The sequence below is a fragment of the Chlorocebus sabaeus genome, chromosome 1 (assembly GCF_047675955.1).
Source record: "Chlorocebus sabaeus isolate Y175 chromosome 1, mChlSab1.0.hap1, whole genome shotgun sequence".
Classification (NCBI taxonomy): domain Eukaryota; kingdom Metazoa; phylum Chordata; class Mammalia; order Primates; family Cercopithecidae; genus Chlorocebus; species Chlorocebus sabaeus.
The window spans coordinates 52900330-52916774 of record NC_132904.1 but is presented as its reverse complement, the minus strand read 5'-3'; the positions used below and the strand labels follow the sequence as shown (position 1 = coordinate 52916774).

Sequence of the window (16445 nt, the reverse complement as noted above, 5' to 3'; positions counted from 1 at the left end):
TTGCAAAAAAAAAAATCTTGTAACACATTTTCAGATAACACAAGAGGACATTAAGAAAACACATGGTGGATCTTCAGGAAGCAGAGGATATTATTCCAGTGCTTTCGCAAGGTAAGCAATTTCCTAATTTTCAGTGTTTAAAAGTTAGAATTAATTATAGCTTCTCAGTGTTTTTTATCATCAAAGATTTAACCAAGGGATTGACAAACTACAACCCATGAGCCAAATCCAACCTGCCTCCATATTTTGGAAATGAAGTTTGAACACTGACATAGTCATTTGTTTCTATATTATGTGTTAATGCTTTTACATTATAATAACATAGTTGAGTAGTTGCAGCACAGACCATATGGCCTGCAAAGCCTGTGATTTTTACTGTTTGGTCCTTGCTGGAAAAAACTTGCTGGCCCCTGACTTAACTGTTGTATGTAGACATTCCAGTACACAATTTTGTGAAAGACTTTACTGTATTACCAAGAAGAGATACGGAATCCTCTCTAAATGTGATTTTCCTCTTATCTGGAATGTTTTAAATCTGAATGTGTCTGTGAACAGTGGCATGATTTTCTAATTGTTTTTTTAAAAAATCACGATTTAAAGTAAATATTTCATGCTTAGAAGTGGAATCTTTATAATCTACTTTTTATCCCTATTAATCTTTTTTGTGTTTCTGCTAGTTCCACAAATGCATATATGCTGATCTATAGACTAAAGGATCCAGCCAGAAATGCAAGTATGTTTACCTATAGTTATTTGATTTTAATTTGTGTTATAAACTAATTTCTTTTCTAAGTATGCAAACCCAGATAACTACTTTTAAATGATAAGATAATTAAGTTGTTTTATGCCTGGAAGAATTTTTTACAAAGACTGTTATAAAATAATACCAACTGGTAAAGACCTTAAAAAAATGTTGTTGAATTATTTTTTAATATGTGAAGAGACAAAACTACATTAAATAAATTGAATGTTTATTAGTAAGATTATATTATGTGCAGTCTGATGTAAGGATCATAACATGTTTGGAATTACTGCTTTTAAAATATTGCAGTGTCTGTTTTTTCTTGCTAATTTTGACTCAGGCTGTATTACAAATGTATAGGGGGTGTGTACAGATACATGTACAGGTGATATGTTTGCTCATAGTCTTTTCATAATTAAAAAAAGTAATCACAATCTTTGATTTCAATATATTTCCTTTGTTTAGAAACTACCGTTGCTGTTAGTAAATCTGTTTCAAGCATTATGTTTTTATTCACATTTTTGTAAACCCTCATTAGATGGTGAATTCAGTTGGTACAAGGCTTAGGACTTAGTCATCTTTTCACATAAAGTATATTTCAGGATCTGTCATATAGTAACGTTCAATAATTTACTATGGAATTAATGAAAAAATAATTGGAAATTATGTAAGTCATTTCAGAACAGAGATTTAAGAGCAGAAGTAGTCATTTTTACTATATTATAAAGAAACTACCCCAAAGAGGAAGCTGTCCCAGGTCATAGCTATCTGGAAGTAGAGACAGTATTATAATTCATGTCCCTCATGTGGACCCAGCTTTCCAATAACGCAGTAACTCAGCCTTCCTTTACTCCCCCAACTCTAGTTTTGTTATAAAGCACCAGAGGGCGCTGTATTATATATTATGGAATATTTTTTAAATTAGAGTTCTTTCCTAGAAGCAACAGCTTTTACCTTTTACAGACACATGCTATTTTTGATAAAAATTATTTTCCCTTTTTCATGCCAAATAATCATTGGCTTCATCAAATGATGTCATCATTTCATATTGTCCCTTTGAATACTTTGAGTTACATATGAAGTTGTGATTATTAAGAAAAACTTTTGTAAAAATGATTATATGTGAGTCTATAATAATCATTTTTTGCATGTAATTCTTTCTTTTAACTAATTGTTTAAAAGTGACCTCACAAATTATATCAGGTTGTCTTCACATTGCTATAAAGAAATACCCAAAACTGAGTAATTTATAAAGAAAATAAGTTTAATTGTCTCACAGTTCTGCAGGCTTTGCAGGAAGCATGATGCTAGCATCTGCTCAGCTTCTGATGAAGCCTCAGGGAGCTTTCAGTCATGTCAGACGGCAATACGGGAGCAGGCATTTCACATGGCAAAAGCAGGAGCAAGCAAGTTCCGGGTGTGGGGGAGGGGTGCTACACACTTTTAAATGACCAGAACTCATGAGAACTCAGTATCACAAAGACAGCACCAAGCCATGAGGGATCCACCCTCATGACCCAGACATCTCCCACCAGGCCCCACCTCCAGTATTGGGGATTACAATTCAACATGAGATTTGGGCAAGGACAGATGTCCAAACTATATCACAAATAATCATCACTTTTTGTATTCAAATGAATCTTGACCATATAGAAAGGGAGAAATCCAGTAGATGAAGGTGTGAGTTTTATGACTCTGCATTCTTTGGTTAGGAGGCAGGTAAACACTGCTTTGAGAACACGGGAAAGATAATAGTAAACAAATAGGTTGTATTTGGTAGCAGCAACAGCAGCAGCATTTATTAAGTTTTATTGTATCTCAGGTAGTAACTTTACGGGGTAGATGATATTAATAAGCTGAAGAGACCTATGTTGGAGAAGTAAACTTGCCCAAGGTCACACAGTTTGATGGGATGGCATGATTTGAAGTCAGAAATTATTCTATTTTCAAGTTGCAGAGAGCTTTTTCATTCTAAAATATTAATCCACGTATTGGAGTTGTTCTGGAGCCAAGAGCCATTTTGAATAAATACATGGCTCTTTAAAATATGAGACCTAACCATGTGTCCCTGTTAACTATCTCTTAACCCTTTTCTGGACGAAGCTTGTTATCCAAGTTGAGAGAAGGATATAATGGAGATATATCTCCATGAGTGCTATAGTAGAAGTATATACTATGAGAGCATAGTGAAGCAGGATGAATAAAGGGAGCTCAGTTTCAGTGACACTGTTTTATCCTGTTTTTATTACTAATAGAATTTCTAGAAGTGGATGAATACCCAGAACATATTAAAAACTTGGTGCAGAAAGAGAGAGAGTTGGAAGAACAAGAAAAGAGACAACGAGAAATTGAGCGCAATACATGCAAGGTTGAATTCCATCATTTTATTTTTAATTGAAAGTGCTATCTTTAAGCTTAGTTAACTGCAGTTCTAGTGACTGACTCACTGGGTTGATTCTGTAGACATGCTATCATGATCATTGAACAGTGTAACCAACTATACTATAAAGGTAAAATTTGATTTGACGTGTAAAAACCCAGAAACACGTAGTGACGGTGCTCAGTGCTGGTGAAGCCACAGTTGAGGTAGACACATTCTCTTATCCTACTAAAAGAAAATAAATCAGTAAAAATTGGTTAGAAATTGAGTAGTATTTATCAAGAACCTTAAGCAAAATCATATTTTAAAATATAATTTCTCTTATGGACTTATTATCTAATGAAATAATCATAATTACTGTAATACTTTGATTACAGGGATATTCATTATAGCATTTTCCAAATTAGGGAAAAATTGGAAACAACCCAAATGTATATCAGTAGGGGAATGATTACATAAACATGATACATGCTTATAAGGAAACATACAGTTGTTAAAATTAATGTTTTTGAATTTTTGTATGGTGTAAGACATAATCAGTGTCAAGTACTAAGTGAGAAAGGATAGAAGAAAGAATGATCTCAATTATGTTCTTTTAAAAAATTAGAGTATTTTGACAATTAGGAAAAAATGCTGTCTACAGAAGAATTGAACTTTGACTCTTGAACTGCAGAGTTGATGATGATATTTTACATTTTCTAGATAAAATTATTCTGTTTGCATCCTACAAAACAAGTCATGATGGAAAATAAATTGGAGGTTCATAAGGATAAGACATTAAAGGAAGCAGTAGAAATGGCTTATAAGGTATGTTTAACTGCATCATTGGCATTTACTTACTAATACAATAGTATTAACATAATTTCCCAATTTTTTATTATGGATAGTAGTTACATAAACACTGGCAGTAACTTTGGTAACCAGTTAATTTATCTCTTACTGAGTATATTTATACCTCTCCTTTGGAGCATAGTCAGTTGATTTTGAAAATTTTCTCTCTCTGGAAGCCATTTAAACTTTCTAGATCCCAGAATTAAAATTAGAAACAGAATGTTTATTTGCTCTTTCTGTTCATTTAACATACATTTCTTGAGTGTTTACTGTATGAAACATTAGAGATATTAGAGTGAATAAGACAACATGAGGTGTTAGAGATACGAAAGTGAACAAGACGTGGTCACTGCCTTCATGGAGTTTACAATCCATTGGAAAGAACAGACAAAACATATGTAAACATCACAATTTGCAATTATTTTATTATTTAGATGCTGTAAATACATTAGTATTAAATTGAGAAAATTTATTTTGAGACTTTAACCATGAGAAAGGGAGGCAGTGGTGCAAAAAGTTGAGGAGGAATATACTGGTCCATAGTCAGATGCATTACTCACTCGGTCACTGGCCTGTGCTCAAGGAAGAATATTCTAAGTAGAGTGAACAGCATGTGCAAAAGTGCTGAGGTGAGGAGATGCTTGGCACGTTTAAGAAACTGAAGAAAGGAGCCATATGTTTAGATTGTTTTAAGTGAGCACAGAGTACCATAAAATGAGATTAGAGATTTTGTGAAATAGAAGTTTGCATTTTGTTCTCTTAAGAGTAGTGGAAAGTTATTAATGAGGTTTGAAAGGCAAATGGGGTCACGCTGTTTCACCAGATCATTCTAAATGTCATTTATGATACTTAACAAATTAAAGTTTTCCCCTTTCCATATAAGCATTAACAGAATGACTGAAATTAAACCATCATTACCTAGAGAAAAAAATTGCATACTACATCATTTTGTGTGTAGTTATAATGGAACCAATAAAATAACTAATAATAACACACAAGATAGCTGACATTGTTTCTCAAAGTGTGATCCAGCACAATCTGCACCAGAGTCACATTCTTACTAAAAATGCTAATTGCTGCAGATGAATCAGAATTTCTCTGTTGGAGCCCAGGAATAGGCATTTTAACACATACATCAGGTGATTCTTATACATAGTCAAGTTTGAGAATCATTTATATTATATGTCTGGTCCTGCATAGCACTTAATCAGTATTGAAATTTTACATTTAATTGTTTGACTATTTTAATTAATATTACTGTCCCTCACTAGACTATAAGCACATACAAGTGCAAAAACTGTTCTGGTTTTGCTCACAATTTTCTTTTTAGTATTCTTCCCTGGTATATAGAAAAATCAAAAATGGTTGGGTATGTTGAATGGATAAATGAATGAACAAACATTAAGATGGATGGATGGCTCTGGATTTGCCTCATTTTGGTAAAAATTCTTTAAATATAATGGTGGACTGCAAGCATTAGTCTTGAAAATAGGAAGTGTGAAAGTTTGCAAATAAAAAGAAACAAACAGAAGAGAGAAATAAGTCAATCTTATATGCCAAAAATAGAGCTTCATTGTTGGGGATGGGAGTTGGGGAGGAGTAGAGATCAATGGGGATACACTGAGCCTTACAAGTCCTTCTTGAAAATTGTAATCACAACCTTAAATGAACATTGAATACTTCTAAGCAATCCTACTATGTTTCTCTAGGAGGCTTATTTCCTATCAAGAGAGTTGTTGCAACCAGGGTATGTCATCTATTAGTGACATAAGCTAGAAGGAAATTTTATGATAGAAATTCCTATACCATGAGCTGTAAGTATTCTGGAGGCTAATATTGAAAGGGGGTATCTGGAGAGGAATGAGGTGGCACCTGAGAGACAGAAGCCATACCCTTTGTGATGGCTTTATGAGACATGCTGTCCTCCTGTACTTAGATTGTTACTAGATACACGAATTATCAATTCTACTCCAGATTGGATTAAGAAAACAAAAGATGCATATTCTAGTTGGCTCTTCGGTTGTTTTCTTCTGTGTTTCCAGCTTAGTTGATTACGAACAATAGTTATAATACATTGATTCTGTTTCTACATCTAAAGTTTATGAAGTTTACTTTTTAAAAAATAAAAAGTGTATTTAGTACATGCTTTATATGATTTGAGGGATAATGAAACATAATTATTTAAAAATAACATTTAAGTTGTGCCTGTAACTTTGATGTCTTTGATGCAAATCATAAATGTGTGGATTTTGTTAGGGCCTATTGTAGTGTTATTACCCAACAGACTAAAACACTGTGTATTTATGTATATATATTTTTTCTTTCTGGGGGATTACTTTCTTTTAGATGATGGATTTAGAAGAGGTAATACCCCTGGATTGCTGTCGCCTTGTTAAATATGATGAGTTTCATGATTATCTAGAACGGTCCTATGAAGGAGAAGAAGATACACCAATGGGGCTTCTACTAGGTGGCGTCAAGTCAACATATATGTTTGATTTGCTGTTGGAGACGAGAAAGCCTGATCAGGTTTTCCAGTCTTATAAACCTGGAGGTGAACAATTTTACACTATTTTTAGTTTTACTGTACTTAAAATGTTCATGAGAAAGTTTTTTTTTTTTTTTAATTGTAGAAATGAACATAATTTAAATTTTTCATATGGTCTTAAAATGTAGAATAATTTTGACAGGTTGAGAAGTACTCAGCAACAGCTTGGAATTAAGTTCTAGATTACTTGCAAAGAGTTGTATGCATAATTTCAAAAACAACAAAAAAACAGCAAAACTTCTAGCTTATGGTCTTCAGTGGGTTTTTTCTTCTCCAGTGTGCAGTACAGAATCATTCTGGATGCTGTCAATCCCTAAAGTTATCAATTGCTCTCTTAGGAAGATGTCTCTTTCTCTTTCTTTCTCTTTATAGAGAAGACCTTCGTCCAAAAAAAGTGTATTCCCATAAAGTCTTAGAAGTCGAGGCTGTTTTTCAGGATTTCTTTGGAAGAGTGGATTCATTATCCCATCATTGTCAGCATTTAAAATTTTTCTTCATCCTCTCTATTTCTACAGGTCCCAGGGACTTCAGCTTTTCTTTCTTCATTAAATCTATCACATTTACTCAGCACATTGAGTTTTTTGTTTGCTTGTTTGTTTTTCCTTTGAGACTGTTTAGGAAAACCAGAATATCATGCCCCTAGTTTTCCCAGAGACAGTTTCCCTGTAGACAGTTACGTGATCTGTTCATGTCCAGAGTTTTCTATAATTACCACATGTAAATTGTAACAAATAGAAGAAAAGCAAAATGTTTATATAATTTTACAAAATCCTTACTGTTGTGTCTTGACCCTAACTCCTTTGCATCAGTGGTTAGTCAGAATTCAGACTTAGGTTTTCTGTGTTTTTTTCCTAAAAGTTGAACTTACAAAACCTTATTCTGCCCTTTTACAATAATATTCATCTGTGGATCCTGTATATCTCCTTTTTAAATGAAGGCCTCTCTTTACAGAGTAGGTTAGATATAGTATTCTTTCAAGGAGTCTACCTCTCTTAAGTGGGAAAATTTTATTTCTGAAAACCTTATGATGCCTACTTCAACTTCTAAGACTCTACCCTGTCTATAAAGAGTCCCATAAGGACATTTCCTTGCTTTTTTTTTTTTTTTTTCTTTTTGCTAGACAGGGAGAAGAATGATTAAGATATAACATGAGTCAGCAGTAATACCTCTTATTTGAAAGAGAACTCTAAATGCTAGTGTGGATTGTAAGACTTATAAAGTAGTCTTTATTCATTAATAATCAAGATCTTAGTGGAATATTTTGTCAAATTTAGATTAACAACGTAGGAAAAAAACTGAGGGTTGACATAAAACAGGTTAAAACAGATACAGAATAACTATGTATGAAATACAGTGTTTGAAGATCATTTATTTTTCAAGTGATTAAGAGTTTAGTTATGAACATAACCTCCATAACAGAAGAGAAGAATTTGGGATTAAATTTCAATATAAAGGATTTAAGTGAGAAAACAAAGGCATAATCAGAACAGTTTTTGTGTGGAATTTTCCTTGGGATATAGAAAATATTATTTTGAGGATAGGAAGTCTTTGATGATGAATAAGGTCTTGAGTGGCTTAATAAGGGGTTTGTTCAAAAGCAAGCAGGAGTGCTATGTTGCCTTTAGTATTTATTCTGCAGTATCCGGTGATTTATATTTATTCAGTGTTGTTGTTTTCATCTGTACTTGGAAGTTTGGATTTTTTATCTATTAGAAACACTTTAAGAATGTATTACTCATGTGAAATACATTAAAAAATAACCTCCAATTATGTGCTTTTGTCTTCAAATGTGACAGAAGTGATGGTGAAAGTTCATGTTGTTGATCTAAAGGCAGAATCTGTAGCTGCTCCTATAACTGTTCGTGCTTACTTAAATCAGACAGTTACAGAGTTCAAACAACTGATTTCAAAGGTAAGTTTTAAAAGAGGTCTGTAAATACATTTTTGAGTGCCTGCTGTGTACAAGACACTGTGTGATAGTTATGAGTAAGATACATGCTCTACCTCTAGGAACTAATATTTGTAGTTAGGAGACAACTATAGTTAAAAGAAACAGATTGAGTAAAGTGTAGAGGTAAGAAAGTGTGAGGCAAGTACATATAACAACTTATATGTGTTGGCTGGATTATCATAAAATACGGGATTGGAAATATAAATATAGTTTATTTCATGAAGAGCTTTAAACAGTAAACACGAAAGTTTGGGTTCCTTTTTGGTGTAGGCAATAAGAAGTCGAGTTTTTGTTTTCGTTGTCTTTAAGCATGGCAATGCTGCATTTAGTGTCTGGTGACACTAGATTAGTGTTCCACATGCCTTGAGGGGAGTCAGGAATGGAGAGGAAGAAACTGTTGAAATAATTCAAGTGCAGGTGTATGACTGGAAATGAGAGAAGGCATAGATTCCAAGAGAGAGAGAATCTATAGGACTTGTAATTGTTAAATGTTGGGGTAAAGCAGATGCACCAATGACCTGAGCCAGGGGTTTCAAACTTGGGTAACCAGAAAAGTAGGGATACATTTAATAGAAATAGAGGAGGAAGGTGAGGGTGTAGACTTGACAGGGAAGGTGATGAATTAAACACTGGCACCGTTATATGAGCTAGTGATAAAGAAAATAGGCTCATTCAGATATTTTGAGCTGGAAAAATATAACAATGAAAACATTCAAATTTTGGAGGGCAAAAGGATTAGTCCACACCAGACAAATGATTATCATACTTTCAAGGGTCCTATACTCTGCAGAACTTTGAGCATACAAACAGGCAAATTTTGCAGGGTTCTCGAACCATAGGTTAATATCCCCTGGTGTAGTGGAAGTTGTTCCATAATTACAAGTCGAGTCCAGTTTTCAGTCATTCATCTTATGGTAGTCTTGTCTTTCATCTCATTATCTGGGGTTGTAAATACCTGTTTAACAGAGTTGTAGTGAACATTAATGAAAAATAAATAAATGCTCTGTGGAAAAAAATTGTAAGGTATCATGTAAGAGTTGGTGGTTATGATGTTTAAAAAAAGTCTGTATTTTGACTTCTATATATGACTTCTAACAATTTTGCTAAAGTAGTAACCAGGAAACAAATCATTTTGTGAAATTTTGTGATGAAATTGCTTGTAAATGCATACTATGTTGTGATAATATACTGTATATTACATTTTTAAAATATGAATGCCAAATGTAAAAAAATTTAGTTTAATGAGCACTCACACATAATACAAAAGAAAGAGATACAATAGTTTCTTCCCCAAGAAGTTAATAATCTTATTGACAAAAATATGTCTATAGAGAATAAAGGCAGTCACAAAACATCATGTGAACAAATACAGTATTTTTAACCAGCCTGCTTAAGAATTAGGTATTTATAACTGATGACCTTTGTTGCATTGAAAATAAATTGTGTTCTTTTAAATGATGTAAAGTATTTTTGTCTGCTGCTTTCATGTAAAATTTATAAAATGACTCCAAAAATTAAAGATGTAGACTTTCAGAATAACTTAAAATTTTACCTACTAATCTTCTCATTTTACACAAAGGAAAATTGCTTATTGCTTTGATAAAAGTATTAACAACTATTCACAGACTACAGAAGGGCCCATCAAAAGCCAAGAAGTTCAACGTTTTGATACCAGCAGTCAAAAAGTCAGTTATGCAGTTTCTTTGGAATCATATCACTCATTTACTTGGCAAGTTTGAGAGGAATAGAGTTTCTAGGAGAAAATCCTTACCTTTCAAATAGTTTCAGAGCATATATTTATAAGTGGTACTTTGTTCTCCTGATTTGCAGCATAATTTATGGCTATAACTAATTTTTCCCTTCAATTATTCAAAAATTTTAAAACCTCTACTAAAATTATTTTTCTCTCTGCTACTTTTGAGAAGAACTCAGCAGTGTCTTGCTTTCCCGTATTTTTAAGTCAAGCAGAATTATTTTTGAAAGAGTACTTTTTGTTAAATTGCTTTCATTATAGGCCATCCATTTACCTGCTGAAACAATGAGAATAGTGCTCGAACGCTGCTATAATGATTTGCGTCTTCTCAGTGTCTCCAGTAAAACCCTGAAAGCTGAAGGATTTTTTAGAAGTAACAAGGTATGTCATTTATTTTTTAATTACTATTTTCATTATAAGCCTGGCCTCCACAGCTATTCAACATCTGTCTGGAACTTAATTTAAAATTCTCAACCCAATAATTACCTTCCTTTGTAGTCAGGTCAGGTTAGCCTCCTTTCTGTCCTGTGAATCAGTCCTACTGGTTCTCCTCTTCTTTGCCTTTGTTCATATGCACTCCTACCTGGAGTGTTCTTCCTCCTCTCCTTGTATTTTTTTGTTTTTTGTTTTTTGTTTTCAGTCTCCAGTTTAGTCCTACCTCTTTGGTGAAGCCTTCATAACCATTTCTGTCCACAGTGATTATGTCCCCTGGATTTTGTTTATTCTTGAGCTTGTCCCATAAAGCAGTGCTTCGTGGTAAGAGTAAGAGGCATACCTGGTAGAGAGAAAATTATAATCTTGAGTTCACCCAACATTATTCCCTTTGCCCACTCATTTTTCTGTGTTGGAAATGAGAAAGTTCATGTTAGTCCTCTTCTTTTGTCTTGCTATTATTATGTGTTTCATCATTTATCATTTTTCATATATGTTTTTATCACTTTCTAGTCTCATTCATCTTAGTACAGTCTAGTCTTTTATCTCATTTAACTTTTTAGTATTATTTTATTAATAATATGTAATTTTTATTCACCTATACTTCTAAAACTTTTGTGTGGTGGGGGAGGGGGGATGTATATGTGTGTGTGTGTGTGTGTGTGTATATATGTAAAACATTAAAATCTCTAATCCCCTCCAATACTACTTTAGGGTAAGAAGTGCCGTAGGGATCTAACTTTTCTTGTTTCTTAAATGGTTAGCGTACTGGTTTCAATTTGTAACATTTACTGAATAGGGTAATTATAGTGTTATCCTTTTATACAACACCCAACATGCTCTTTATAATTGCCAAATTTATGCCAAATATGAATTTCATTTTAAAAAAAGATGTATTATGGAAAATTTCAAACATAAACAAAAATAGAGAAAATAGGGAAAATAGAGTGACCCCCCCACACATCCCCATCACTCAGCTTCTACAGTGATCATCTCTTGTTTCATCTATAATTTAACCACCTACTTCCCCCAGATTATTTGATAAACTTCCCCAGGATCATTTCATCATTTCATCTATAGATAATATGAACATATCTAAATGAAGAGAACTTTTTAAAAAATGACAATTACGTTATATACCTAAGAAATACCTTAATATCAGCCAATATCTAGTCAGTGTTCAGATTTCTCTGATGATCTTAGAAAATTTTTTTTCTATAAATTTTCCTGTGTCTTTTTTGTTTGCTTCCTTGCAGTTTATTTATTACAAAGCCAGGTCATTTGCCCATTAAATTTTTCCATGATCTGGATTTTGGTGTTATATTCACAGGGTGTCTTTACACGTGTTCCTGTGTCTGTAATTCAGGCTAAACTTGGATTTCCTAAAGGTGAAAGATTTATACAATCTAAAGAAAAACCAGAGTATTAATTTCCTAAAGAGAAGGATATATAATACAACTTTCTGAAATTGGACAACCCAATAAGATGTTTATGTGTATGTGTATGTCCATGCCCCCTATCTTAATGTAGTCTTCTGGCTAGTTACAAAGACATATGAGCCTATTATTTATTTTATTCAGTCTGCAAAACAATACAGTGTCCTTCAGAAACTTTATCATCACACGTTTTGTAACATAACTGTGTATTATCTTGTATTAATGCAATATAACAATGATAATGAATGAACATGTCATTAAAATTAATATATAATAAAACTGTGACTTACCATGTAGGTGTTTGTTGAAAGCTCCGAGACTTTGGATTACCAGATGGCCTTTGCAGAGTCTCATTTATGGAAACTCCTGGATCGGCATGCAAATACAATCAGATTATTTGTTTTGCTACCTGAACAATCCCCAGGATCTTATTCCAAAAGGACAGCATACCAGAAAGCTGGAGGCGATTCTGGTAATGTGGATGATGATTGTGAAAGAGTCAAAGGACCTGTAGGAAGCCTAAAGTCTGTGGAAGCTATTCTAGAAGAAAGCACTGAAAAACTCAAAAGCTTGTCACTGCAGCAACAGCAGGATGGAGATAATGGGGACAGCAGCAAAAGTACTGAGACAAGTGACTTTGAAAACATCGAATCACCTCTCAATGAGAGGGACTCTTCAGCATCAGTAGATAATAGAGAACTTGAACAGCATATTCAGACTTCTGATCCAGAAAATTTTCAGTCCGAAGAACGATCAGACTCAGATGTGAATAATGACAGGAGTACAAGTTCAGTGGACAGTGATATTCTTAGCTCCAGTCATAGCAGTGATACTTTGTGCAATGCAGACAATGCTCAGATCCCTTTGGCTAATGGACTTGACTCTCACAGTATCACAAGTAGTAGAAGAACTAAAGCAAATGAAGGGAAAAAAGAAACATGGGATACAGCAGAAGAAGACTCTGGAACTGATAGTGAATATGATGAGAGTGGCAAGAGTAGGGGAGAAATGCAGTACATGTATTTCAAAGCTGAACCCTATGCTGCAGATGAAGGTTCTGGGGAAGGACATAAATGTATGTACTTCAAAAGAAAAACGGTCATTGTAACAGCATCAGTTTTTCTGTCAGTTTATTTAAATTTTCAGTTAAGCGTTAGGTACTTAGTTCTAAGATCATTTGTAACTTTCTGGATTATAAGATTATTGACTTTGATTTTCAATGCAGTTATAATGAACACTGTTCTTAGACCTGTGCAATAAATTAGATGGTAATTATATCAGAACTCTGAGATAAGAAGTAAAAAAAAAATAGTATTCAATATTAGAAAGGAATTATTATATAATTACTAAGTAAAAAATTAGGGAATATATTAAAAAGTAAATAATATTTTTTAAAAGCTGAGACACTTTAGAAAATTTGATATTCAATGCCCAGGAAAATGTTTTATTTCTACATGCTCTTCCCTCTCTCCATTTCCAGTGCAAACAACAATTCCCTTGCTATATACCCTTAAAAAGTCCATAATTAACTGGGAAAGTCAGAGAAAGAAAAAGCACTCTTAAAATTTTTTTTGTTACTTTGAAGTAACTCCAAAGCAAGGAGTTTCTAGAAATTCCAATGCATAATCTCAGAAAGATGGAAGAGATCTGAGAGTTTGGGCGTTTGGCATAAGCAGTAACAACAAAAACATTACAGCATTGTATGAGACTTAAAATAAAAGAACCTTTATAAAACCTTAGACTAAGGCCAGCCAAATAATTAGCAAGACAACCAGGTTTAAGATATAAAATCTTTCTTCGAATGTAAAAGAGAAGTAGCTGAAAATGTAAATACTTTGCATTAGTTCTAACAAAGAAAATATTAACATTACCTCCTTATACTTTTATATTTTAGTTTTCAAAATACTTATTCTCAAAGCTTCTCCAAACTTCATGAAGCAAACATTAGTATCCTTATATGACAGATAAGAAAACTGAAGCTCATAGAGGATGAATGACTTGCCCAAAAGTGTATATATAACTAGTTAAGTGGGACCATTACTAGAATTGAAGGCATCTAATTGTTCCTTTTACCTTTGGAAGAGAGTGCCACTCTTTATCCATCCAGTCATCCACCCATCCAAGTAACATTTTCTAAATCCATACTAGATGCCAGGCCCTATGTAACTGTTAGCAGTAGAGATGACTGAGATGCAGCCTTATGCTTCATCTCATGGGGAGGAGGTGCACAGTCACCCACTCTAAAAGTTAAGTGCTGTGATGCTTGTAGTCTCAAAATTCTATCTGCTAAAAGGAAGTAGTAGAAATTATGAAATAATACAAGTATTTAAATTTGTGTTTTTAACTAGTTGGGTTAAATAACACTGGAATCATATGACATTCATACATATATCTTGTAGAAACTCAAGTGTGAAAATGTGGATTAGCAGAACAAAATAGAGGGAAATCGTATTATAATAATGCTTTAAATTTCTATGGAGCATTTACCTCATAAGGCTCACTAGCTTACATTATTTCATTAGTTCTCTTAACAGCAGTGTGAAATTGATATTGTTAGACCATTTTCAGTGATGACAAAATTGGTCAAACAGATTAAGTAATTTGCCTGCAGTCACATAGCTAGTCGCTCACACTGCTAGGGTGAGACTCAGATATCATAAGCCACCACCCCATAGCTGCTACCACTGTTCTTTCCTTGCCATCTTAGTAAAGGAAAAATAGTAGTAGCTACTCTGCTTTTTTACCATACTCAACCCATCAACGACATTAGAAAAATTAAAAGTAGTTCCTCTTTAGTAAAAGGTTGGAAATTTCTTTTAATTGCTTTGTTTTAGAATGGTGTGCTAAAAATTTGACTGGGTGATAGTCTCAACCGTAGGAAGAATTCAATGGGAATACTTAGAATTATAGTTTGAAAAGTCTCATTTCCATCCTAGAACAGTTAATAAAATCTTTTAAATGGAGAATATTGGCCATATTTGTAAATTCATACTAAGCTAATTTACTAGTGTTCATTGAAATAGTAAACATGGTGAAGAAGAGAAACCATTCACTACAACTTATGTATTTGGGCTTTTAGAAGCCATAGAAAAGGTCTTGTTTGAAAAGAAATTGTGACCCTGGAAAATGCCTTCTCATGTGTAGAAAACTGGTTTGGAGATAGGGCAGTAGGGATAGCAACTAGCAACCAGGTTTTTCTTGAGTCTGTACTAAGACTGATTCATTGCAGCTCCTCAGTCATCTGGAAGTAGGTCCCTGGGAAAACATGTGGATAATGAGTAATAATACACATTCTTCAGAGTGATAAAATGGCAAGGAAGAACAGGTAGACAGTGAATTTGATATTTGAAGAATGATGCGCTGTGCACAGTATAGGCAGTTCACTCAGGCAGTAATCAAACTGTATTTAAAATGATGGTCAAGATAGCAGTTATAATCCAAGAGTTGTTTCAGAGAATAATTGTAGATCATTCTCTGAGAACACTGTCCTGGTAGGACCTATTTATAGTTCGTAGGCACTTGGGTATAAACAAGAAAGCCAAGATAAATAAAGATGGTAGTGCATTTGCACTGAAATTTCTCTGTACAATTTTGGTTACCACTTCACTTAAGAAATATGTAACGGTCAGTTACAGTGCCTCACACCTGTAGTCCCTGCAGTTTGGGAAACTGTGAGAGGACTACTTGAACCCAGGAGTTAGAAACCAGCCTGAGCAACATAGTAAGGCCCCGTCTCTACAAAAAAAAATTTTTTTAATTAGCCTGTAGTTCCAGCTACTTAGTAGGCTGAGGTGGAAGGATCACTTGAGCCCAGAGGGGAGAGGCTGCAGTGAGCTATGATCGTACCACTGCACTCCAGCCTGGGCAACCGAGCAAGACCCTGTCTCAAAAAAAAAAAAAGAAAGGAAAAAGAATAAAAGAAGAAATGCGTAAGAGAAAGGACAGAAAAAGGAAAATCATAAATATATTTTAAGGTTGTTCTGTGAAGACAGACTCTTCAGTGTGAAGAGGTAGATAGGCAAACTGGTGCAATGGTAATCTCTAAAACTACAAAGTAATTATAGCCAATAAATTAACACTCTTTGCCAAAGCTATGCTAAACATTTTACATGTATTGACCTCAGAACACAGTTTTGAGATTTAAATACTGTTATCTCCATTTTATAATAAAGGTGATTTAAGTACAGAAAAGTTGAGAAGTCAGAGTCACAAATCTAATATATGAAGAGGAGCCAGGAATTCGTTCAGGCTAGGCCATCAAATTCCAGAACCAGTTGGTCGTAATCACCATATTAAGCTATACCAATAACCAACAAACATTTGTCTTCCTATGACATGACACTACTAGAGGTTAGGAGAGAAACCAAAATGG

General features: G+C 33.8%; 1 protein-coding gene across 4 annotated transcripts in view; it reads left to right on the top strand.

The window, feature by feature from the left end:
• The window catches only part of USP47 (ubiquitin specific peptidase 47), a 117995-nt gene that overhangs the window by 90464 nt on the left and 11086 nt on the right, over positions 1 to 16445 (top strand). For all 4 annotated transcript variants that reach the window (XM_008006650.3, XM_037999713.2, XM_008006661.3 and 1 more), the window contains 8 exons: positions 35 to 111; positions 678 to 733; positions 2998 to 3110; positions 3825 to 3929; positions 6300 to 6507; positions 8298 to 8413; positions 10467 to 10586; positions 12371 to 13148. In XM_008006650.3, coding sequence (XP_008004841.1) covers positions 35 to 111; positions 678 to 733; positions 2998 to 3110; positions 3825 to 3929; positions 6300 to 6507; positions 8298 to 8413; positions 10467 to 10586; positions 12371 to 13148 — 1573 coding nt within the window. The remainder of the gene's footprint in view (positions 1 to 34; positions 112 to 677; positions 734 to 2997; positions 3111 to 3824; positions 3930 to 6299; positions 6508 to 8297; positions 8414 to 10466; positions 10587 to 12370; positions 13149 to 16445) is intronic.